Source organism: Anser brachyrhynchus (genome assembly GCF_964034855.1).
Source record: "Anser brachyrhynchus genome assembly, chromosome: 1".
Classification (NCBI taxonomy): Eukaryota; Metazoa; Chordata; class Aves; order Anseriformes; family Anatidae; genus Anser; species Anser brachyrhynchus.
In genome coordinates, this window is record NC_137694.1 from 82,054,011 (window position 1) to 82,078,817 (window position 24,807).

The following is a 24,807-nucleotide window of genomic DNA, read 5'->3' on the forward strand; positions in this document are numbered from 1 at the left end:
AGAGGTGGTCTCTGTGAGCAGAGCCCAGCAGCTGCCCCACGTCAGACCAGGGCCAGCTACAGCCAGCTCCTAAAGAGACCCACCGCTGGCGAGAGCTGAGCTGGGGAGCGACGCTGGGTGGACCTCTGGGAGAGCAGATTGAAAAAGGGAAAAAACTGCTGAGACAGCAGTTGAAAGAGAAGTGAGAAGCAGCCCTGCAGACCCCAAGGTCAGTGCAGGAGGAGGGCAAGAGGTGCTCCAGGCACGCAGCAGCAGTTCCCCTGTGGCCTGTGGAGAGGCCCCTGGTGGAGCAGGCTGTCCCCCTGCAGCCCATGGGTCCCACATGGAGCAGATCTCCACACTGCAGCCTGTGGAGGAGCCCCCGGTGGAGCAGGTGGATGTGGCCTGGAGGAGGCTGTGGCCCATGGAGAGGAACCCATGCAGGAGCAGGGGGTCTGGGGGGAGCTGCCGTCTGTGGGGGACCCGTGCTGGAGGAGTTTGCTCCTGGGGGATGGACCCCGTGGTAAGGACCCAGGTGGGAGCAGTTCTTCAAGAGCTGCTGCCTGTGGGCAGCCCCCGCAGGATCAGTTTGGGAAGGACGGCATCCCATGGGAGGGACCCCACGTGGAGCAGAGGCAGAGAGTGACCAAGAAGGAGCGGCGGACACAAAGTATCAGGGACTGACCACAGCCCCCATTCCCCATTACCCTGTGCTGCTCGGGGGGTAGGAAGTAGAAGAGGGTGGATTGGGGGGAAGGTGGTTTTAGTTTGGTTTTAGTTTCTCACTGCTCTAGTCTGCTAGTGAAAGGCAATAAATTACATTAATCTCCCTTATGCTGAGTCTGTTTTTCCTGTGACTATAATTGTTGAGTGATCTTCCTGTCCTTATCTCAACCCTTGACCCCTTTCCATCATATTTTCTCCCTCTTTTCATTTGAGGAGGCAGAGTGAGAGAGCAGTTGTGGTGGAGTTCAGCTGCGTAGCAGGGTAAAACCACCACACCCTATGGTTTGCTTGACTGTATGAATGGAGGAACTCTGAGTTACCAGTACTTAAGAAATACTGTCTAAACCTTCAGAAAGGAAGTGCTATTCTGTATTTTCTGCTATGGTATTTTCACTGAAGCAGAAGCAACTATACTAGCAAAGAAACTTTGCAGAGTCCCTTTGGAATTCTGTTCTTACTGAAAATACTATTTTATAACTCCCTACCAATATTAATGCTAGCGTTTATCTCAAAATATTCATTCATCTTAGTTGGAAAACTGAACTCTCTGTTCTTTGTGTGTTAACAAAACGAAACAACACTTTTTCAAGAATGGTTTTTTTTTTTCTTTTTCATACCTAATGTAATTTAAGTCAACAGACCTTTTAAGACAGAGTTATATGATTTCTACATCCATCTATCCTGCTGCATGTACCCCGTTATATAATTTTGTATCACAACGCACTGTGTATTGTTTCTCCTCCTTGTAACTTTGGCTCCCCTTCCCTTGAGTCTTTATTCATCCTTCATGAATAATGCATGTTTCCTCACACCATCAGCCCTACAGCTAACCTAAGACTACCCTTTTACAAATTTGCGGTTCTGTTTTTCCCCTCCTCCCCATCAACCCCCAGCAAATACTTGAGAGTGCTTGCTTCAGTGTAGGGCCTGAATTAAGCCCACCTAACTGTGCTGTGCACTACAAACTCAAATTAGAGTTGCTATGCTAAATGGAAAGCAGCACTATAACCATCTGCAGGCATTTAGCTGTTAAGAGTCCTCTTCTGTGTTATGTGGAGAGATGCATTCTCTCAAAATTAAATATTCACAATTCATCTCCTTCTAAAGTACGTGACGAAATCAAGTCAAACAGACTGCATTGAATATGTACCTATTTCTTTTCCACAGCTCAATAAAGAGCACATATGGAACAGCTCAGGTACAGAAGTGAGTTCCAAAACAAGCAGATAGTTTGTAAGTATGCTTTTTCAAGGTACTATGTAATTTTTGTTTAGTTTGCTGGAAGTATCTTTTTAGAGTACAAACAGCTTCATTTATTTTTTATCCTCCAAATGGACAGTCTTCTCCTATGCCTTCTGCCGTGATTACAGCAGTCTAAGGTGAAGGAAATGGGAAGCATCCAATATAAAGGATATACTTGAAGAATTTGAAATGTCCATTAGTTATTTATTGAATAGTAAAACGTTAACAGAATCAAGTAACTTTCCAAGGTAATCCATCGGTATGTAGATTAGAAAACAGCTGCATAAGGCAGCTTGGTAATACATACTTTAGTTGAAAGAGTAAAACATTTGATGTCAGGGCACTAAAGCCTAAATTTTATTTTAGTTTATAGTCAAAACGTAGATGGGAATACTCTATATTTCCCAGAAATTGTAAGGAAGGGACGGAGGAATATTTTAGGAAGCTTGAATGAAAAGGAAAAATGCTAAATAAACATAGTACACAAGTTTTCTCACCTTCCTTTGGGGTTGTCTCTTCACTTCTATTCTCTGCACCAAAGACGTGAATAAGCTCAACAAAATTAGTCTTCTTTGATATGAGTTCCTGGTAGGTCCCCATTTCACTTATTTTGCCCTCTTCCATCACTATTATAAGATCAGCATGAGGCAGGAGCATTAGGTTGTGTGTCACCAATACACGAGTCTGAAATACAGCGTTTTCTATTTCACCATATAAAATCAAAGCATGTATTAAGAGTAGGCATTTTATTATGGTAGCTGGAATGATCAGTTGGAAATTTTCTGGGATTTTGCTTATTTGTCTACTTTATTACTATTACTGTTGTTTATTGCCTACTTTATTACATTTCTCCTTAAATTGCCAACTGTAATGTCAAACTGTTTATGCTTACAGCTATTTGATATTACTTGTACTTACCTGTTTCTTAATGTTTGTCTTCTGTTCAGGGGTGGTTTAGATTAGATCATAAAGAGAAGAGGTCGATAATACAGCTGTTAAATATTACAGTACAGCAGTTTAACAGTCTTACCATTAAATTTGCCTAGAAGTCTACCATTACTAGAGTTCTTTCTACTGCTAGATACCTATCACCTACAGAGCACTTAAATTAAGAAAAGGAAGAAGGGAGAGAGGGAAGTGAAAGACATTTACTTCATAGTAAGTAAACTATTAATAATAAGTAAGTATTTCACAATAATACATGTGTTTTGCAGTCATCAGCAGGATTAATCTGCACTAACTCATAGCACTGAAGAGAGAATATTTTAACATCCATCTTGCCTTCCCACATTAACAGATGGGAGGACTTATTCCCTCTCATTCCACTTTCCCTTTGGGAATTTCCCTAGTCAACAAGAAGCCCTTCTTTCTTTAACTTATGCTGGCTATAACTTATTTATGGCAGTGAAGCATCAAGAGTGACCACAAAGGGCTCCACCCTGCCTTGTATATGCACATCACAGCATGCCTCACCAACTGCCAGCGAAGTAGAAATGACCAAGTATTATGTGACTTTTTCAGACCTCAAGGTCAGGCCAACTCTCAATCTTGTCTTCTGCCTACGCTACGGCCACCTGATAGACTTCAAACTGGTAGATTCAGCTGTGCTTTTTATTTAGCCTCTTTATTCAGAATATTTTTCATCGACATATTAGGTAAGAGATGAACTTTTGCAGAATGACTGAGACATTGTGTCTGTTGCATTGTACAAAGCAGTTAATCCCCAAATTGAAAAGCAGCCTCCCTACTTTACCTTATTTTTTAAGAGGCCTGAAGGCCCAATTAACTTCTCAAAAAGATGTTTCCCAACATGCACATCTACAGCAGAAAGGGGGTCATCCAGAAGATACAAGTCAGCATTGCTATACACAGCTCTAGCAAGACTCACTCTCTGCTTCTGCCCTCCACTTATATTGATGCCCTAAGAAAAGAAAACCAAAATCCACATTTTAATACAAAATACTACAGAAGTCCAGCATATCACAGTCAATTTCATCATCGCATTTTTCAGGTAACCAAAGTAAATTTTATAATATTTATAAAAGTAGAAAAGTTAAAAGTTATATTTTTAAGTAATTAGAGCAAAGTTTGCCCCTTGTTGATTAACTTCTCATTTCAAAATGGGCAAATACAATACACTGTGGAGAATTAATTATTATTTACAGGCATACGGGCAATATTAATATTAATATTTAATTATATATACATGATATGTATCATTATATTTATATTAATATAAATATTAATTATAAATATATAAAAATAATAAAGCAACAACTTATTATATCAATTCTGACACTTCAAATTCTCACCCTTTCTCCAATCTCTGTTTGATCTCCCTTTGGTAACTGTGCCAAATCTGGCAGTAAAGCACAAGACTCTAAAACAAGCTCGTAGTATGACCTGTTTAGATTTGCGCCGAAGAGAATATTCTCCTGTAAACTGTCATTTTGAATCCAAGCTTGCTGAGCAACGTATGCCACTGAACCCTAAATAAAAAGAATTGGAAACATTTTTTACTTGGGCTTTCTGAACACCAAAAATAGCATTTTAATATTCGCTTGCTATTCTAGATTTATCTCAAAATAACAGGACATTACTTCCGTAACATAAGCATTATTAAAGTGTTAAAATTTTGAGTAACAAAAAACAATTGATTTAATATTCCTGTACAACAGCTTGCCGATAATTACTATAAGAGCACATACTTCAAATAAAACTAACAGAGCTGGGACATATATTGAGTGAAGTCCTTCAGTGAAAGATCTCTTTGACAAAAAGTGACATCTTTTAAAGGTAATATTTACATGCAGCAAAATGGCTCTACATTAGGTATGTGTCAACATACAGTCTGACTGTATTTTTACCTAACTTTCTGTGGAATATATAAACCCCTAAAAATTAAGATTACAGGATAGCAATCATCACCGGTAATGCTCCTAGATCTTTTCTTACATAAGCTGTATGTCCTGTAAAAATCTATTAATTTTACAACAAATTTACAGTCTACATACGTTTTCTAGGTATGTCTTCATTATTAAATTTTACACAGCGGCTCTTTTTCCCATTTAGTTACTACTCTCAGATTCAGAACACTTCAGCCTCATTTTCTGTCCTCTTCAGTGAGAGGATACTGCACTAGATTTCCACAGGAGTGAAGGTTCTTGTTCTACACAGATTTTCAAGGCTGATAAATGTTTTAGTGTTACCACATCTACTTGCAAACAGATTAGCTGATACCATGGCTATACATTGACATTTTTTGGCTCAAGCAATATAAATTGAAAAATATTACTGTATTCTGAAATCAGAATTTAACTTCCTGCATATCTGTAATGCATAAAAACCTTCCCTAAGCTCTTTTTTTTTTTTTTTTTGTGATGGGGACTTTCACTGTCCTATGTAACTACAAGGTAAGTTAAACTACGGGATTTTCTATCACTGGGAAAGCCAGCACCTTACTTCTATTTCTGCCTAAAGCTGCATTTTTCCCTCTGTATCTACATCCTGCATCTTCTCTACCAATAAGCCACTGCAAGAGATATGACTGTATTCTGCAGAGTTTATCACAACTCTAAATAGATAGTGTCCATACAGCTGTTCACAGCCAGCAAACATTCGACGTTTAGGTTCAACATATGACTTAAACATTTCTGAGTTTTGCACTGAATTACATGTATTCTTAAATATGAGAATGGCTTTGCAATCACTTTGGTTGAAACCAAATAAAAATAGTTATACAGTTTACAAAATGCCATCATGTTATTTGTCTTTGAAGATTAAAGATTCAAGAAGTGCTGAAACTTCACTTATCAGCATTATTACAATCATAAATAGATGAAAAGATAAAATGGCACTTCCAAAAGCAATTTTGCTTAATTTATTTACTGGTGAGAGGGTCGGGGTGAGGGCATGGAGGGACAGATAGACAATCTTACTCTTCTCTGAACTGTTCCTTCAAGTTTCTCCATTTCTCCAAGAATAGCAGAAAGAAAAGATGACTTTCCAGATCCAACGTGTCCCACAACAGCAACTAAAGAGCCTTCAGGAATGCTGACACTCAAGCTGGAAATATTGACACAGAAATTAGTTACCCTCTTTGTAAATACTGCATTATGTATGGGTTGTGGTCACTGTAAGAAAGAAATACTCTATTTTACCTTCAGGACAATGAGAAATTAGTATTTCAGTTTGCATGCCTTTTGACTATATACCCTTCAGAAACATGCATTAATGACTTTAAGAATAAATTTGCTGGTCTGCAGATTAAGGGGTTGTGTTTTCATCTGGTCACAATGCAATCAAATGGGAGAACGTCTAACCAGCACATGCGCTTACTCGTCTCAGGCCTGTAGTTTGCTTTTTACCTTGCTCTGACAATCAACAGCTAGACTTCTCATGTAGAACCTACTGTACGCAACGTGAAAAATATCTGAGTAAAAATGTGTGCTCTTCATCCTCCACAAATTTTGCTGTCAAAACATGTACAATCTGATCTCATAAGCTTCTGCATACATGGAGAGCCACTTGCTCTACCTGTACTCCAGCTATCTGGATCTAAGCATGTTCTAAACTGAAGGCCCTATGGTAAAATAAGTGTAGCCCCTTCAGATTAGAGTTTGAAGCACAAATAAAGTTGAGAAAGACTGTACACAGAGACTATACCAGGCTTTAATGAAGTCTATCGAAGCTAGTTTATGCCTGGATATTATACTGCAGGCTATGGTGGCTGAGATGTGGACACCCAATGCCATGTCATGGCAAATGATCCCCTCTATCCCTGAGATGAACAGAGTAGACAGCATGGTGAGAGGGTTAGATTGGGTGGGTGGTAACCGCTTCAGCTGCCCTAGTAAAATTGAACAGAGCTTATCAAGTAGGTTCTTCATTCTACTCCAGAGCATGGTTACTCCATTTCCTTACTAACCCTGCAATGAACTCACTGTGTAGCAGTTTAAAAATATCTGAATTTATACCTAAAAAATACCTCGTTAAGAAATGACATACAAAAAAATTAGCATTTTCAGGCAAGAGAGACCATTGTAAGAAAAGCAAACTTTGTTTGTTTGTTCTTTCCAAAGAAAGTTAAACCTTCCTTGTGCAAACTGAAGGGTGAAGTGATAGGAGTGCTGTGTTGGAGAACCATATGCTATGTGGTTCCTCTTAGAGCATGAGGGAGGCCAGGTCAGATTTTACTTTCCAGAACACAGTGATCACATGGGATACTCTACAAATAACAGTGTATGTTCTCTCTGGTGTCTCCATCATGAACTAGTCCTAATCCTGAAAATCTTTATAGATGTCACACTCTGCTAAAAGAGCTTATAAAAATGATGAATAAATATCTTACTTTTTTAAGATTGGCAGGCCATTTTTCTCCCAGCGAAAAGAAGCACCAATAAACCCAACAGCATGATCTGTTGTAGTAAAGAAAAAAGAGCACAGTTGCTAATCTATCCCCTCAGTTGAGGTTCTTAATGATCACCCATTTAAACTAATGACCAATTAAAAATGAGTAACTGCAGCTTACTTCCACTGTAGCTTGTATTAACATCCTCAGGGTTAAGATCCTCAGCACACAGAAAATCCTCTAAACGTCTCAGAGAAACCTTGGTCTGCAAGATGAACATACAGCATACCTGTGCTACCTAAACTCTTAAATAATACTTAAAACAACAACAACAACGAAACCCTCTAGACAGTATGAAAAGACATACTCCTTGTCTTAATTAAAGGTAGACAAAAATTGGTGTTCAGGGTAAATAAAGCCATAAGCAAGTGTTCACCTCCCTCTCCCCCAGGATCTACACTGCTAGGTAACAATAACATTCTTTTTTCTTTTTTCTTTAATTCTTTTCTCTTTTTTCTCTAATTCTTTCAGCAGTGACTAGTGAAATACAGAAATGCAGAGGCCATGCTGGGGCTCCCCTACTTGGTACCAAGGGCTCCAACATATAACAATGTTTGAGTTATTTAAAAAGGTGCGGCCCAAACTGGTCCCACTTTTCTCTTCACTGGAACTGTGAAGCGGAGAAATTGAGAGTAAAAGCAGAAGATGATTTTAGCTCACTCAAGGAAGAAAAGCCAGAAACGGAAAGCTCAGCTGCAATCAAGTATTCCACCCCATTATCATTCCAGTCAAAAAACTGTGAGGCATTCCAGTTAAAAAACTGTGAGGCATCCTTTAAAAAGCCTTCGTGCTTCCCCTTCTGTAAAAATACTGTGCAGCTTCATCTTAGCAAAGTGTAACTTCAAATAACTTAATGACTTAATCATTCCTAGATATAGATGAAACACCACAGAAGAACAAGAAGACAGAACAAACATCAGCCTTTTACTGTCCTTAGTCAAAATATGCTTACCTGGACCACAGCAGAGATCACAGATGGTAAATCAAACAAAGGCAGTCGCAAAATGTTAAATAAAGTAATAGATGTAAAAACTTTAGTTGCTGTTAAAACATTGTCTTTATCCAGATAAAAGAAGACTCCAAATGTAGCCAATGAGACCTTTTAAAATCAAAAAATGAAAAGAAGTAAAATCACATTATAAATAAAATCTATTATTTTTTTTTTTGCATTTCAAAGACGTGGAATTCCATTTCTGTTCACATATAAACAGGGACTTCTCTGCATTTGCTGCACTTGGGAATTATTTCATGGCTGCAATGTTGAGTGCAGAAATACTTGGCTACTGTGGCTGACCCAACTGGACGTGCATGAAACTATGAAATAACTTTCCTATCTCAGGAATTGATTTCTTCATTTTGAAAACACTTAGACATGACATTTCGTGCTGACATTTCAGCAAATTCACATTTTTTTCTTTTTGCTGTCTCTATGATATTGGTCATAAAGTAAAATTGTTTACTGCAGATATCTTTATTTTTACCACCTGGATTTTTTTTTTCCAAAAATGTAATGTATAGTCATCAGAGAATAAGATGGGCTCCTACACAGCAGATACTCGAGCCTTCAGAATTACCCAGAAAAGCTTAAAGTTAAGAACCCGTCCTATGGGGTCTCATGTGCCATTTCTTGAGTTTGGGAGGAGTTTTGAACTAAAACAGGAGTCCTAAACTAGGAGTCATAAGGAAGTCCTAAATAATAAGTTGATTATTTCACTGGACTTAATTTTAACTTTGTGATTTTTTCTCACCCACTGCTTCAAGTATTTCAGTTATCAAGGTTACAAACTGGATGGCCTTAATGCTCTCTCTCACTATTCCTAAGGAATATTCATCCTCACTAATCACATATTGTGAGTTAAGCATCAGAATATTCCAGTCTGTGTAACTACAGTTAAGAGTGGTCATTTATCCCTAATGAAAATTTCAGTTTGATCCATTTACTTTCCAATGAAGTTTAACAGAGATTTAAAGATCCAAAGACATGAACGGCTTCCTGATACAATTCCACCGAAACAAAGCTGGGATGAATTCAGCTTATGGTTGTCTTTTTGTTGTTTTTGTTGTTGTTGTGTTTTTTGTTTGCTTTTTTTTTTCTTTTCCATTTATTTAGAGGTTCAGTATTTGAGAAGGGTTTGCTAAAAATTTCAGATTGAAAATAACTCCCTTAAAACAGAAGGAGTATAAAGAAGATAGTTATTTCTATGCAACAGAAATAGTACAATTAAAACAGTGAAATGAGATTCAGGAGACATAGATTTGATTTTCCACTTTCTAACAGAAGTCTCTAAAAGCTTACTCAATCCATAACCTCTTTGTCTTGTCCCTCTCCAGTCATATAATTAACATTAGAACCTGTGACTTCAGATATATTGCTTTAATAATCTTTCTAAGATACTGTGAGGCAATGTTTGTGAGCAAACATTGTGAGATACTAAAGCAACTGGAAATACAAGAGAAAGTCTTGCATGAATTAATATTTTTATGAAACGAACCATGAAAGGAATACATGTCAATGTTAGCATGGAGTAAGTCGTCAGATAGCCAGATGACTTCAGAACACCCACTTCACGTTCTCTAATGTTCGTGACCTTCCTTTGATATGCAGGTTCCCATGCATGAAGTTTGAGGATCTAGACAAATCAAACAAAAAGAAGTATTTGAATAAAAGAAAAAAAATAGCGATCATGCTTCACAAAATAAGCTTAAGCTCCAAATGTCATTTTCAAATATACAGCAACACCAAACTATAAAAACTTTAATGTTTTACAAATCAAAGTATGAGCTAAGGTAGCTGAAACTTAGCTTATTCTTATGGAAGACATCCTCTAGTCCCCCTTAATTCTACAAATTTCAACATATTCCTATGCATCATAAATGATGAGTTAGTTTATTTCAGAGTTGTATAAATAACAAATAAAACTAGTCAACTTTTAAAAGTGTTTTCTTTATATACCAAAATTTTAGTCTGCTAAAGGTTTTCAGACATCTACTAGCACATTTTACATTCTAATAAAAATGTAGTAGTCAAATTAATGCATCACAGATAAAGTTTTTCAAATAACATTAAACCATTAAATATATTTCAAAAAAACTTTAAGTACATTATGTTAAAATGTCCTCTTTTTAAGCTTCTATCAATATTGGCTGAAAGATTACTCACAGAACCCTAGTTTTTTAAATAACTTTTTTTCAGTCCTCACAAGTTAACAAAACCAGACCAAAACAAAAACCACACCTCATTAGTTGTGGCATTACCTTTATTCCATGTAACATTTCACTTAGTAGCTTGACTCGTTGATCTGAATATCTCATTTGACTCTTCTGGTTGAAAGACAGCAACATTTTCATTTTTCAGTGATAAAAAAGAAAATATGCAGTATATTTGGGCAATAATTATCTTTTACACTACTTTTGCCTTGCTGAAAAACACACTAGCACTGCAATTATATCACTTTCAGATATATACGTAAGTCATATAATCCATTACTTAAAATAAGGATTATTAAATACATTATAACATTTTCCCCCTAAAATATATATTAAGGAGGACATTTCAATTCTTTTTTTTATTTTTTTTTATTTTTTTTAATCTCTTCTCTACTACCATTATTTCCTTCATATTGAATAAAAATCATAGAGCCATAGAATGGTTTGGGTTGGAAGAGACCTCAAAGATCACCTAGTTCTATACCCCCCTGCTTCTATTGGCAGGGTCACCTCCCACCAGACCAGGTTGCCCAAAGCCCCATCCACCCTGTCCTTGAACACCACCAGGGATGGGGCATCCACAGCTTCTCTGGGCAGCCTGTTCCAGTACCTCACCACCTTAATCATACATAATTTCTTCCTAATATCAAATCTAACTTACCCTCTTTTAGTTTAAAGCCGTCCTTTCCTTGTCCTATCTCCTATCTCATGTCCTAGGCCTCCCTGTCCTATCACTACACTTCCTTATAAAGACACTCCCTAGCTTTCCTGTAGGTCCCTTAGGTACTGGAACGACCTAACAAGCTTCCAGTTCTCAGGGTGTTCAGGAAAACCCTTCAGTACTTCTTTTCTCTCTCATATCTTAGTAGGAATCTAAGAGCATATGTACCTGCTGCATCTGCAAAAGAGGTGAGGGCTTTTCTTACTGTGATGCCTCTATACTATCACAGCCTTACAAAAAAAATCTATGGATCTGTGAAGAATCTTCACTGCATGCTGCACTACCACAGGCAAAATAAGTCAGACAGGTATTTGCCTTTGATAGCAATGCAAACCTTAGGACTGTAGTGTTTGTTCCAGCAGACCTCGTGAAATTGTCAGTTATAGTAATAAGCAATGCAGTGCAAGAGAATCGTAGCATCAGAGAAGCAGGAAAGAAGCAGGAACACATGTAGTACCTCTGTGGGAATTCTCATAAACATAACATATTCTCCTGAGGTTGAGAGAGCTGCTTAGCCTGAATAATAGAAGTGGAAGAGGGCCATAATCCTGAAAAATCCCTTATTTAATAGAATTAACTCGTGTAATATGCAAAAACGTAACTGCTTCTAAACTGAGTCATGTAGTAATTTTTACTAATACAAATGTATTGTTTCAGTACAATGAAAATTTAGGTATGCAATCTAAATAGTAGCTTAGCTACGAAACATACTGCTTTCTTACTAAAGTTATGCTCCCCCACTTTCCCCCCTAGTGGAAAGAAGCTACAACTCGGGTTGTTTATTGTTTTGGTTTTAATTTTGATGTACCAATATAATTCCTATACCTGCATAATTTTAACCCTTCCTCCCCCCTTCATTTCTGCATTATGACAATTAAACCTCTCCTTACCATGCCTATTTAAATGTCTCACCTTCAGACTTTTTACTTTGGCTGCAATAAGTGCGTTTATAGGTATAACCAAAAGAAGCACCGCTACACCTGCTAGAGCAGAGGGGCCGAGTTCTTTCCAAAGAAAGAAAACAGCCATGATGATCTGAAAAGGTGCTGACCACAACAGGTTGATGTTTACAGTTAGCTCCATGAGTTGCTGAACATCTGCTGACATCAGGTTCACAATTTCCCCAGTTGTATAGTTTCGTCGTGAGGAATTTGCTAAAGTTAAGGCCTGCAACCGGAAAACAGAGAGGGTAAAAGTTGCAAAAATCAACAATTTTGATGGGTTTAACGTCCCAGGAAAAGCTAAAAGAAGGGACAATAGTAAAGCAAAGCCGAGCTCAGTGAAACAAACTTGCAACTCCTCACAGTAAATAAAGATGACACCATAGCACAAAGAGAGCTCAGAAAGGCTCAGCTTTGGGCTAGCTTACTTCCCAGTGCAGGAAGCAAGAACGGCAGGCTTCACAGCAAGCACACGTATAATACGAGTGTGGCAGGCTGGCACCACATGTCCAAGTGTCTGGGGACTGATAGTTACCCAGAGAGGTCACACACATACATGCTCTCTCACAGTGACTCACATTTTTCCACTGTAGCACCTAGAATTCCTGCACAGAACTAGACAGTGCTGCAGCAACTCACTCCACCATCCATTCCACGTGCAAAGCACAACCTGATCTGATATTCACTGACTCTATTCAGACAGAGGACCAAGCTATCTCTGTGACCTGTAGCTGTGGAAACTTGCCAGATGACATACCCACTCTAGTTGCAGCCTCACACTATATTCCCCTGTTCATGACTTGATGTATTGACACACCTTCATACATGACATGAGAGAAAGAATTCCTCTGTTTCTCTGAGTTGCAGCCGACAAGTGAAATACTGTGTAGTGGTTCAGAAAATACCTGAAAAGGCTATGCCGAAAGGTTTATTTGAATATCTTAAGGAAAAAAAGATTGTATTTTAAATTGGCAACAGAGACTAATTTACTTCAGATTGAGATTACGTCTTGTCTTCCTTAACGTTTGTTTCATTGTCAAATACTGCAGTAAAAATACCAATGTGTTGTGTTTGTAACAGAGTGAATTAAAGGCGCAGCACTGAGAAACCAGCTTCATCTCATATGCTATACAGTGACAGTATGGTAAACATTTTAATGTTTTGTAGGTCACACACAGATACTTTCAATATTACGTTACGAGCACCTGCCTCTCTCACAGTTAGTAATAATCTCAACTTTAATAAGAAATATTGCGGGTAATATAAGTTATACATAGATTTACACAGCAGTTAACCTACTGCACATTCAAATCAACTCAAAATCAGTTTCACTTAAATCAAGGAGAAAAATTTCAACCTCCAGAGGAGACAAAGTGGCAAACTTTAGTTTGTTATATTCACTACTACTATGCAGTAAAAGTTGTGATTGCATACATCCTTGCTTTTTCTCTGTAATTCCAGCCTGAAATATTTTCCTATGTCATTTAGTAAATTTGGGGAAATTATCCCATAATCTTAGAATCATTTGGGTTGAAGAGGACCCATGAGAATTATCAAGTCCAACCTGCCCATGGCAGGGACGTCTTTCTCTAGATCCAGTTGCTCTAAGCCCCATCCAACCCAATGTTGAACACTTCCAGTGACGGCTCATACACAAATTCCTTGGACAACCTATTCCAGTGTCTCACCACCCTCACTGTGAAAGATTTCTTCCTTATATCCAAACTAAATCTAATAAAAATAGGAAGAGCTCAGTTTATAACAGGTTGCTTAAAAAAAATTTAACTGTGTGATTGGAGCATTCGAAGACTAACACTGTTGAAATTACAAATTATTACACAGAAACAATCATCAGAATATAAAGGCAATCTGTAAGCCTGTCACCAGTTTATAGTATCTTGGGTTTTTATCATGCTGAGAAGCTTATTTTAAACTTTTGTTTTGAAAGAAAAGCAGAATGCGTTATTACCTTTTTGTATATCAGGCCAACAACGGCAGTCTTGATTTTGACTGCAGTAAGCATATTGTTACGCTGGTATAGCTGATGTAGGAGAGTTTGAGAGAGAGCTACAAAAAAGAAGGCAATAACGTAGCCATATCCACTTCCATATGAACTAGGGTGATTTTCACTTAGAGTTATCATTGATCTGAAAATGAAGCAAAATAAAATTTTAGATTCTGTGCACACAGTCAACATCTGACAATAGAAAGTTCACTAAACTGACATACTGGCAACTTGCTTAATTAAATCCATTTTTCATCCAGGTATGGTCCAATGTCATGAAGACAAACCACGTTAAAAATAGTGTTTTACTATATGTTAGCCTAGAAAAAACTATCAAACACTATTCTAAAAATTAATTGGCTAATGCTGACTTCACTAACAATGCAGTACAAATAAAGAATGGCACAAAAGAAAAAAAGAGCATTTTAATTAGATGTAGTCACAAAGGCTGCAACTACCAACTACAAAAGCGAGAAAGAAAATCTGAAGGAAAATTAATTCTTATGTTGGCGTTAGAAAAAGTTTATCTTAAATAACCAGCAACTGTGATATCTTCAAACAGATCTTCAAACAGGTTTGAAGTCAACAGTTTTGTTCAGCATCCCAGAATACAATAGAATTTCACTGACGCAGGGTATGGAGCTTAACAATAATTCTGTTCATTATTACTTTTCTTTATAAAAGCACACAATACATTCTTTGTACTTTTGTGTTAAGCACAATATCCATCCACCTTATGGTATTGATAACATTATAAGAGAGTTACCACAGTTTTCCCAGAAATGTTGGAACTGTAGACATTGTTGCACATTTAAATTTTTTGTTAAAAGTAGAGACACAAAAATATTAACAAAAAGCTGGAAAGTTAAACATCTCGGCACTCACTTTTTTTTTTTTTTTTACATTTGGTTTTATGTTTAAGTATATTCAATACTTAATTAAATATTGTGGAAATGAGTTTCTATTGCTTTTATCTCAGTCTGTCAGCCAAGAAACTCCTGATCACTTTGAGTTTTCCTTCATTAGATCATTTACAGATAATCACTGAAAAAATATATATATAAATCCACAAAAAACACCTAAACCACCCCATCTTTACACATCTAAGCCGTTGCTTAGTTTGGTTTTGATACTGGTAACCCTTTATTAATCATCTTTAAACATAAGGTAAAACAGAATAAAAACTTACTTCATTATTTGTGAACTCATGAAAGGCAGAATGTCAGCTGCAACTTTTAGAAATGCAACTTTAATCAATAAAAATTTAAATGTTTGCCATAGTGGCAAAATCAAAGATTGTTTATGGAAACTTGATGTCTTTCTTTTGCATAGCATTCTTTTGATGTAAGAAGCCTGCAAGATTACAAAAATATGTAGATAATTAACAAAGAAAATTATTTCTCCCCTCTACCCCACCTACAAATATACCATGTAACATTGAAGTATCCATTTAAAGTCATTTTTGTACTTGTGTTCTGAAGAAGCACATTTCATACAGTCAGGTCAGTAGAAAAACTTTGCGGTAAGAAATGAACTGTGGTTTTATTTAGTCTGGCTAGAAATCTTTTAGGAAAGGATAAATATTGTTTCTAGGGTTGCCTAGAAACCCTAAAAAATCAGAAAATAATTTAATCCTCAAATGATTGTCACAGGTCAAAAAACTTGCATCAGAAAGCCAGAGGAAAGCTTGAACAAAAATTGAAACGAACTTTCATTTATAGCAGACTTTTAAGAACTTTATGTCTAAGGTTGAAAAAAAAAGGTGTTAGCTGTTCTTAATTATCACTACCGTCAATCCTGCAGTAGACTTTTGGATTTCTTTCCTCCATTGCTTTTCAAAGTTAGGACACACGCTGTATGGTGAATCACTTTCATTCAGCTCAAACAGGTCATCCCTCTCCAATGGTTTTTTATAGCCTATAGATATTACTCTGAAAAACAAACAAACAATGAATTTAGAGAGCATGAAATACAGCAAACAAAACAAACAGAAATACGAACTCAAAAAGTTAAGGATATCATTTTGGGTATATAAATAAACTCCACATTCAAAATAATTTATGTAATCTTATAAAGGCTACAGCCTAATACTGGAACATACTTATAGTCACTTCAAGTATATTGAAATTTACCTGAAGTAAGAAGGGCCCAAACAGACTGTCACATCAGAACAGCAAATTCTGGGTAAACTTTGTACTTCAAAGTCTGTCTACATTGCTGATCCCACATTTCTCCACAGGAAAATACCGTATTTCACAAACAAACCTGTGTAGCACCATTACAGTTACTATTATAATTGGGAAATAAATCTTATTTATTTATTTTTTAATTCTCAGATTGCATTATGTTGTGACTCACTTCTAACCACAGTAACAACCTTAAACTACTGGGGTTCAGCACAAGTATGATGGAAGTTTCCTTACTGCAGATCTTTATATATTAAAATTTTGTTTCACCAAAGTGCTGTTACTCACTTAATTGTTAGAAAGATATGAAATCAGTCGTAAAAGTGGCAAAATAGGGCTGATGAACAAGCTACAAGAATTCCATTTCAAAGAATAACAGCTGATCTGTATCTTTTGACGGGCAGGACAGATTTCAGAGAACTTGCCATCCCATTTCTGAGATGGAAAAAATGCAGCAGGACTAATGTGGACAATCTTACTCACCTTAAAGAAAGCCCCAAACATCTAGGAAGCAGCAAGAGACACATGCATGGACACGGGAGTGTTTCCTGTCAGTGGCAGCTGTAATGCTTTTAGGGTGGTGGGGATTTCCCTCCCTGAGGGCTGAAATGCAGATGCAGTGTCCATCTTCTCTAGAGTGTGCTTCCAGTGCAGTGCCAGTGCTGGGCTTCATGTTAATGTGTGTGCCATTGTGCTTAGCACAGGACACAGAGTAAGATTCAGAAACTTTTTGTTGGAAGTAACAAAATCCTAGTGGGGGTGGACCTCACTATCCATATGGGCTTCCTTTCTACTGAAGCTGTAACATTAAAGACAAAGCGAATTTGTCCTACACTTGATAAATTAAGGCAAAAACACAGCCTTGTACTATGAGCACCAGCTTTTGGGAAGATGAGGAAAGCAGACCAATTAATACTTGAGTTATGCAGACTGACATTGCCCATTCATCTCAATGCTAAAAAACACTGCTGCCTCCACCTATTTGGTAAACAGATTTACCAAATGCCCTTCTCAGTGCAATCTCCAGATTGCCTGAATTCTAAGGAAACATAATACGGCATTATGTGTTTAGTATATAACAATTAATTTGAGACTTCTTCATTTAGATTGCAAGCACTGAAGGTGAGTTTAACAATTTATTACTCCTGTTTGCTTCTGTTTGGGAAGAGGGACCATATCTAATATTTACAGTATTAGTTTAATTGCATTCCTTAACCTATTTCATAGTAAAGCAGGCTCTAACTGAGCAGAACTGAAATCTTAACACCCCAGCCCACTCCCTTCTTTTTGTTAAACATTGTGGAACTGTTTAAAAAACACAACGTTTTCTTAAAAAAAAAAAAAAAAAAAAAAAAAAGTCCCACGTTGGACATTTGGGTTAACACTGTGACATAACGAACAAATAAAAATCATATGAATGTACTGCACTCAGTGTACTGCATACTTCGGTATGGTATAGAAGGATTGGTGAAAACTACAGCTACTCTGAAAATGATGGTGTACTCTTGAACTCCAGCCCTGTTGAAGTTAACCAAATACTCTCAGTGCTTTAAACAATCTGATTGTTTTGTCTCAGCTTATTAAGTGCAGATACCATTTTCAGTTTTTGCTTAAAAATAGTAATATTGAATACAGCAAGCAGTAGTTATAATACTCCTAAAATATTTTTTCTCACTTAAAATGTTCATATAGGTCTGGCTTAAATGATTTGGGAAAAAAAAAAAGAAGTTATATCTTGTGACTATTACTCATTCATAACACATGAGATTATTTGAAATACCATCCAAAATATTGACTGGAAGCTGCATGACTTGATACAGCTGAACTTTCAGTTCCTATTTTTGAGTGGAAAAATTCTTAAGAAGCAGGGGAACTTTACTGGTCTTCCTGAACAGGTGATCTACTGTAATGCTGTACGGCCTGACATAAACGAGGGAGGAAGACAAGTATGAAGTCAGCTACTTTGAAAATACCTTAAATATATCACTGAGTATTTGTTCCTGGAGATCTAGCAAATTGTTATGTCACTATAACAAGCACAAAGAAAACCTTACTTTATTTTTTGTCTATTGCCAAACTTTACAAAAAAGAAATAATAAATAAATAAATAAATATTAACAAGCTACTTATTAAATTCTTACCTGCTAAACCAGGAATATGTTAATTTACTGACGCAAAAAACATTTTCCTCGGGGCTGCATTTCTGTTAAAAAAAAAAAAAAGGAAAAAAGAAAAAAAAAGAATGTTGCTTGAAAGATTAAAGATTTTTTTTCCCTCTTAGTATTCCTTAATAATTCTTAGGAGCTACTTAATTCTGAGCTACAACACTGCTAATACTTAACATTTTTTTATTTTTTTTTTGGTTCCTGCTCCCATCAATACATTCTAACACAAGGCATGACAAATGAGAGATCTTCAGTTTCATGACTTAATAAATTTCACAACTCACTTGCAGTGAGAGTATAATTAACCATCACTTTAGCTTGATTTTGCACTGTTTACACACTCTCTAGAGTATTACACCAACAGTAAACCATGCCCAATATAAGCAAGTGTTCCTTAAATTTTGGGAGTTAAAATCTTGTTTTATTTTTCCCCTATTTGAAAACCTGGCTACTGGAAGTGATGAACTGCTAATATCTAAAGAAAAGCAACCTCCTTTCAGACACTAAGAATGAAGTACTTCTAAAGCGTACTGTACAGGTGAAGGTGGAGAGAAAAGTATGAGGATTATGTACTGCTGCCTGTTCATATCCTACTGGAGATAAGTGCAATACAGGAAAGCAAGTATGAACTGTCCCGAACTGCCTGAGGAATTTGTATCCACACCCAAGAAAGACTTTAGCACCCCCAGGGTGTAACTTCCGTCAGTCAGTAATTCAGCAACACCTTAAACTCATTTCTAACAGAAGATGCAGTTATAGTTCTTTTCGGTAGGTGGTGTGAAGAAACCACCTACCAAAAATGTATGCTGCCGGTGCTCTGAGATCCTATATTGAAAAAATGTGGTAAATACAATTTTTCTTGTACTTTCAGTGAAAAAGGACTGAATGATAATCCAGGAAACAAGTACGTAAGGAAAATGTACATGCTCCTTCTGTATCAAACGCATCTCCTTGTGCACCTACTTGCCATTCACTACCAGATGTAAACATTTGCCACAGATCATAGCAACTTCTGGATTTTATATCCGTGCAGCATTGCTTGTTTGAAATGCCGTCTCTTACTATTGAATAAGCCATGGGCACGAACATTTTCTGGTCAAATCCTGCTCCTATTTCTATCCCTGGCAAAGCTCCTACTTCCTTAAGAAAGATTAAAAAAAAAAAAAAAAAAAAAAAAAAAAGAAAGAACTATTGAGCAAATCCCCGGCCTAGAGATCCCGTATGAATTCGAAGGATACGCCCCAGGACGCCTGTTCTCCTGCAACACACGACAGTCCTTAATAACTGCGTGTTAACACGGGCCTGCGGGGACACCTGCATGAAACCCCGTCACGACTACGCCCCTCCGCCGCCTTCCTCACGACTCTCCCTCTCGCTGCCTCTCCCTTGTCCCACTGCGGCAGCTCCCCCGCGGCTGGGCTGGGCTGAACCGGCCCGGCATTGCCTCCCCGACCCGGCTGGGCCCGGCCTCCCTCCCCCCCCTCACCGCCCGGCCGCCCCCACCTTCTCGCCGCTCGGGCTCAGGCGCTCGTAACTGCCGGCCATGGCCGGGCCCCCCCGCACACACCGGGCGGGGACAAGGCGGGCGCTGCTGCCTCCGCCGCCTCCGCCCTGCTCGGGGCTGGGGGCCGGCGGGGTGCGGCTTGCTCGCTGGGCCCGGGGGCTCGCGGCAGGGCAGCCCCGTCAGCCCCGCTGCACGGCCACAGAGCTGGTGGCGGCCTCTATCTTGTGCCGCAAGATACGGCGAGAGCGTAATCACAGAAACATAGAATATCCCGGGTTGGAAGGGACCCATAAGGATCATCGAGTCCAACTCTGCCACCACACCGGTCTACCCAAAAATTCAGACCATATGACTAAGAGCACGGTCCAAACGCTTCTTAAACTCTGACAGGCCTGGTGCCGTGACTACATCCCTGGGGAGCCTGCTCCAGTGCGCGACCACCCTCTCAGTGAAGAACCTCTTCCTGATGTCCAGCCTAAACCTCCCCTGCCTCAGCTTGACACCGTTCCCGCGGCTCCTATCACTGGTGATTAAGGAGAATAGATCGGCGCCTGCCCCTCCATTCCCCCTCATGAGGAAGCTGTAGACCGGGATGAAGTCTCCCCTCACCCTCCTCTTTTCCAGGCTGAACAGGCCAAGTGACCTCAGCCGCTCCTCCCCTCTAGTCCCTTCACCATCTTTGTAGCCCTCCTCTGGACACTCTCCAACAGTTTAATGTCCTTTTTGTACTGTGGTGCCCAGAACTGCACGCAGTACTCGAGGTGAGGCCGCACCAGCGCAGAGTAGAGCAGGACAATCACTTCCCTCGACCGACTAGCAATGCCGTGCTTGATGCATCCCAGGGTACGGCTGGCCCTCCTGGCTGCCAGGGCACACTGCTGGTGTTAGTAATAGAAGAAGAAATAATACAATATTGTTTAATATGTTACATTTGCGATTTACTGTTCCGAGGCTGCGCTTGGAAGATACAAAATATATGTGCAAGGGTAACATGAGAATGCACCAATTCATGATGAGGAGTAAGGAGGATTAAAAGAATGCTCAATTTGCAAGACATCTAGATAACTGGGGCTTCTTGGACCCTGGGAACTGGATCAAACCAACCTTGTGGTTTGGACTGAGACCAAGGGCTCAGAGAGCATGCGTGAGAAGGAAAGGTTAAAAAGTTCAACTCTGATGAAGACATCTTACTTCATCTCGACGACCACCCACACGACCACCAGAGAGTAGTACGCAAGCGCAGAAGGACTGATAAGATAATTAGCATACGAAGCGAGGCTAGGCGGAGTTAGGAAATGAATATGCATAGATGAGTTGTGAAACCTAATGCATATGTAACATCTTAGGAAATAAAAGAGAACTAAGAAAACAAATCAGACGAAGTTAGATTTGGGCAGGCATGCCCCTAACTTCCGGCGCCTAATAAAGCACCTTCATATAATCACTTTGTGGATTATGTGTTTTCATGAACGCTAACACTGGCTCATATTCAACTTGCTATCAACCAAAACCCCTAGATCCCTCTCTGCGGGGCTGCTCTCCAGCGTCTCGTCGCCCAGTCTGTATGTATAGCCCAGGTTGCCCCTTCCCAGGTGCAGGACCTGGCACTTGCTTTTGTTAAACTTCATGTGGTTGGTGATCGCCCAGCTCTCCAATCTGTCCAGATCTCTCTGCAAGGCCTTTCCACCCTCATCCGAGTCCACAACTCCTCCCAGTTTAGTATCATCAAATCAGCAAATTTACTCAAAACACCTTTTAGTCCTACATCCAAATCGTTTATTAAAACATTGAAAAGAACTGGCCCTAAAATGGAGCCCTGGGGGACCCCACTGGTGACTGGCCGCCAGCCTGATGTAACCCCATTTACCATAACCCTTTGAGCCTTACCCATCAGCCATTTGTATACCCATCGTATGATGCTTTTATCTAGCTGTATGCTGGACATTTTGTCCTGTAGGATTCTATGAGAAACTGTATCAAAAGCTTTACTGAAATCCAAAAAGATTACATTAACTGGCTTTCCTTGATCGATGGGATAGGTTATCTTATCATAAAAGGAAATCAAATTTGTTAGGCAGGACCTACCCAACGTGAACCCACGTTGGCTGTGACCTATGACTGCATTGTCCCCCAGCTGCATCTCAGTAACTCCCAAGATAATCTTCTCCATAATTTTACCAGGCACTGACGTGAGACTGACAGGCCTGTAGTTACCAGTCTTCTTTCTTGCCCTTCTTGAAAATTGGTACATTTGCCAGCTCGATCTAGAAGATCCCTGGTCAGCCAAGCTGGCCTACTGCCCTGCCTGCTTGACTTCCCGTATTTTGGAATTGCCCAATCCTGTGCTTTTAGGAGGCAGTGCTTAAAGACTGACCAGCACTGATGGATGCCCATGACTTCAAATGCAGTTTCCATGGGGACCTTGCTAACTAGTTCCCTGAGCAGCCCAAAGTTTGAAAATATCAGCAATATCAGTAATGAAAATATCAGCAGTGCCTTAACTAAAGTGAGGTCCTGATGAAGTTAATGGATGTATGAGAAGAATTTATTTATGGCTAAAGTAATTGTAGCACATCCCTACAGGTCCAGCTTTTCTTCTTCAAATACACCAAAGAGTTTTCAGTGGTTATTGAAAGGTGCTAAAATCTACACCTCACTCAGGAAAAAAAGACTGGGAAGAAAAAGCCTAAGAAAAATACTTCTTTAAACAAATCATACTGGTATTTTATTAGCCCTATTCCTTTTGCAGAGTATAATTGCACAGAACAGATGATCTTAGATACCTGTTCAAGGGCAAGTCTGGTAAGGACATGTCAGCATAGACTAAGCTTCTCTTTTATCTTGTCCAACTCTGGCCAGGGCATCTGTTTTCTCTTTTGTCTGATGAACTTCACTTCTAAATTAAGCTGATGTCAACATCTTCTTCTTCTAAGTGATCACATTTACATTTCTTTAACATGGACTTAAAGAAAACCAGTGGCAAGTTTTGCGATCAGTGACTTACTGGTATAACGTCAGCAATATATTTCAACATAAGTTAGATTACATCTACATAGCTTAGCCCTAGAGCTACTGGTGAGAGAAAAAAGATAAAGGGACAAGTGTTTTTTATGGAAGTGTGGAAGGGAAAAGCAAGCGATTGGGCAGGCTTAACAAGTTTCTTAATACATAAGGCATAAATCTTATTTAAGGCACAAACCTGTTATATAAGTTCCTTCCAGAGATTGTTGAATTGCTGCTAATTACATTTCAAGGGTGCCATATATGCATACGTATTATAGCAATAGTCTCCTTAGCTCAAGAAGTAATCCCTTTAGGAAGTTAGAAGTGGCATCCTTGAGAAATTTAATTCATTAGCTGTGATTTAGAGTATTAGAAAAAATAGGAATGGTTGCAAGCTGTGTTTTCTTCCACCTCTTAAACTCATTTGGACTTGTAAAACTTATCAACTATAAACCAGTAAACTTGGATATTCTTTCTCAATACTGTTGTTGTGAGGATGAAAAGCATTCCTTTTGAGCAACCCAACATTATATCCAAGGAAAAAGGATTTTGGTTTTATTAAACTCAGTTTACTGTTTGGAGCCTACATCCAGTCTCAATAGAAGACTTTAAGCAATTAATAGCTGAAAATGAAGTGTTTTGCTTTCTCATAAAAGGATCATGAAAGCGTTTCACCTTTACTTGGTCTAATATAGAAAAATACCTCTCTGTCTGTAGGTTATTGATGGCAGCTGTGAATAATTAAAGTTGTGAAAAGATAGAAAATAGGTCACTATTTTGATTCACCATTGTATGAGAGTTTATTCTTCCTCCGCAAACAAGGTAGGAACTTTTCTTCTTAAGAGGCAGTATTAACTCAGTTGACTTTTATGGTACCAATTAGAACTGTAATGGAGATACTCTGTTAGGTTTTTTATCTATTTGTTACAATTAACAAATAGAGTCTCAAATAAGCAAATAAACCACTAGAGAATAAGATCATAGAAATATGCATATATATATATGTATATAGTTCTAGTCAGTACATATTGTGGCCATAAAGTACATACATTCAAGTATCGACACATTATGTAAGTCTTGTGGTTAGTGCAAATGCCCGTACTTTACCTCACATTTAATACTGTGGGGAAAAAAACACACCACAGTTCCAGTAAGTATACAAAGTGATCCTATTGGAACATAACAGCAGACCTAAATCAGAAAAGAGTAGAAGTTATAGGTGTTGATACTTCAGTGATGAGCACATCTCTAGTATGACACTTATTTCTAGCCTGCTCAGTTCTTCAACTGCTCCAGAAAGTTCTTACACCAGTCCCAAAAATAAATTCCATAAATCATGGAAATGATACATATGCTTTATGAGTGGCTGAAATTATATATTTTCATAAAGTTTCCACAGTAGTGAAATAATTGCCTTTCACAATTCTTAGAAAAAAAAAAACAAAACTAACTACTTTTTTCCTTCAATAGGAAAAATTTAACTTTTTAAATGTTTCCCATAGCTTAAAGTACTTTCTTCTTTAATTTGGTTGAGATTAGATAAAGTATATCAGCATAATTTATGCATAATACATTTCAAAATTAATATGAATCTTGAGCATTCCTTTTTTTAATAAAGTGCAAGGATGAGAGAATTTCTCTTAAATAAAAATAGCAAATATAGTTAAAAAATTAACCCAGTTACACAGTATTAATGCCTCTTTTTCTTGGCTTTGCAC

The 24,807-nt window shown here is 38.3% G+C and overlaps 1 protein-coding gene across 12 annotated transcripts in view; it reads right to left on the reverse strand.

Annotated features, from left to right (window-relative positions):
* LOC308184202 (multidrug resistance-associated protein 1-like) overlaps window positions 1–24,807 on the reverse strand; it is a 50,269-nt gene that overhangs the window by 16,865 nt on the left and 8,597 nt on the right. For 5 of the 12 annotated variants that reach the window (XM_080571045.1, XM_080571041.1, XM_080571051.1 and 2 more), the window contains 14 exons: window positions 18,559–18,620; window positions 16,021–16,162; window positions 15,421–15,584; window positions 14,196–14,373; window positions 12,198–12,452; window positions 10,613–10,678; window positions 9,850–9,987; window positions 8,310–8,456; window positions 7,478–7,562; window positions 7,298–7,364; window positions 5,886–6,012; window positions 4,260–4,436; window positions 3,701–3,868; window positions 2,445–2,631 (listed from right to left, as the gene is read on the reverse strand). In XM_080571045.1, the coding sequence (XP_080427171.1) occupies window positions 2,445–2,631; window positions 3,701–3,868; window positions 4,260–4,436; window positions 5,886–6,012; window positions 7,298–7,364; window positions 7,478–7,562; window positions 8,310–8,456; window positions 9,850–9,987; window positions 10,613–10,678; window positions 12,198–12,452; window positions 14,196–14,373; window positions 15,421–15,584; window positions 16,021–16,162; window positions 18,559–18,620 (1,963 nt within the window). The other 7 variants (XM_080571048.1, XM_080571042.1, XM_080571047.1 and 4 more) reach the window with 7 other exon arrangements.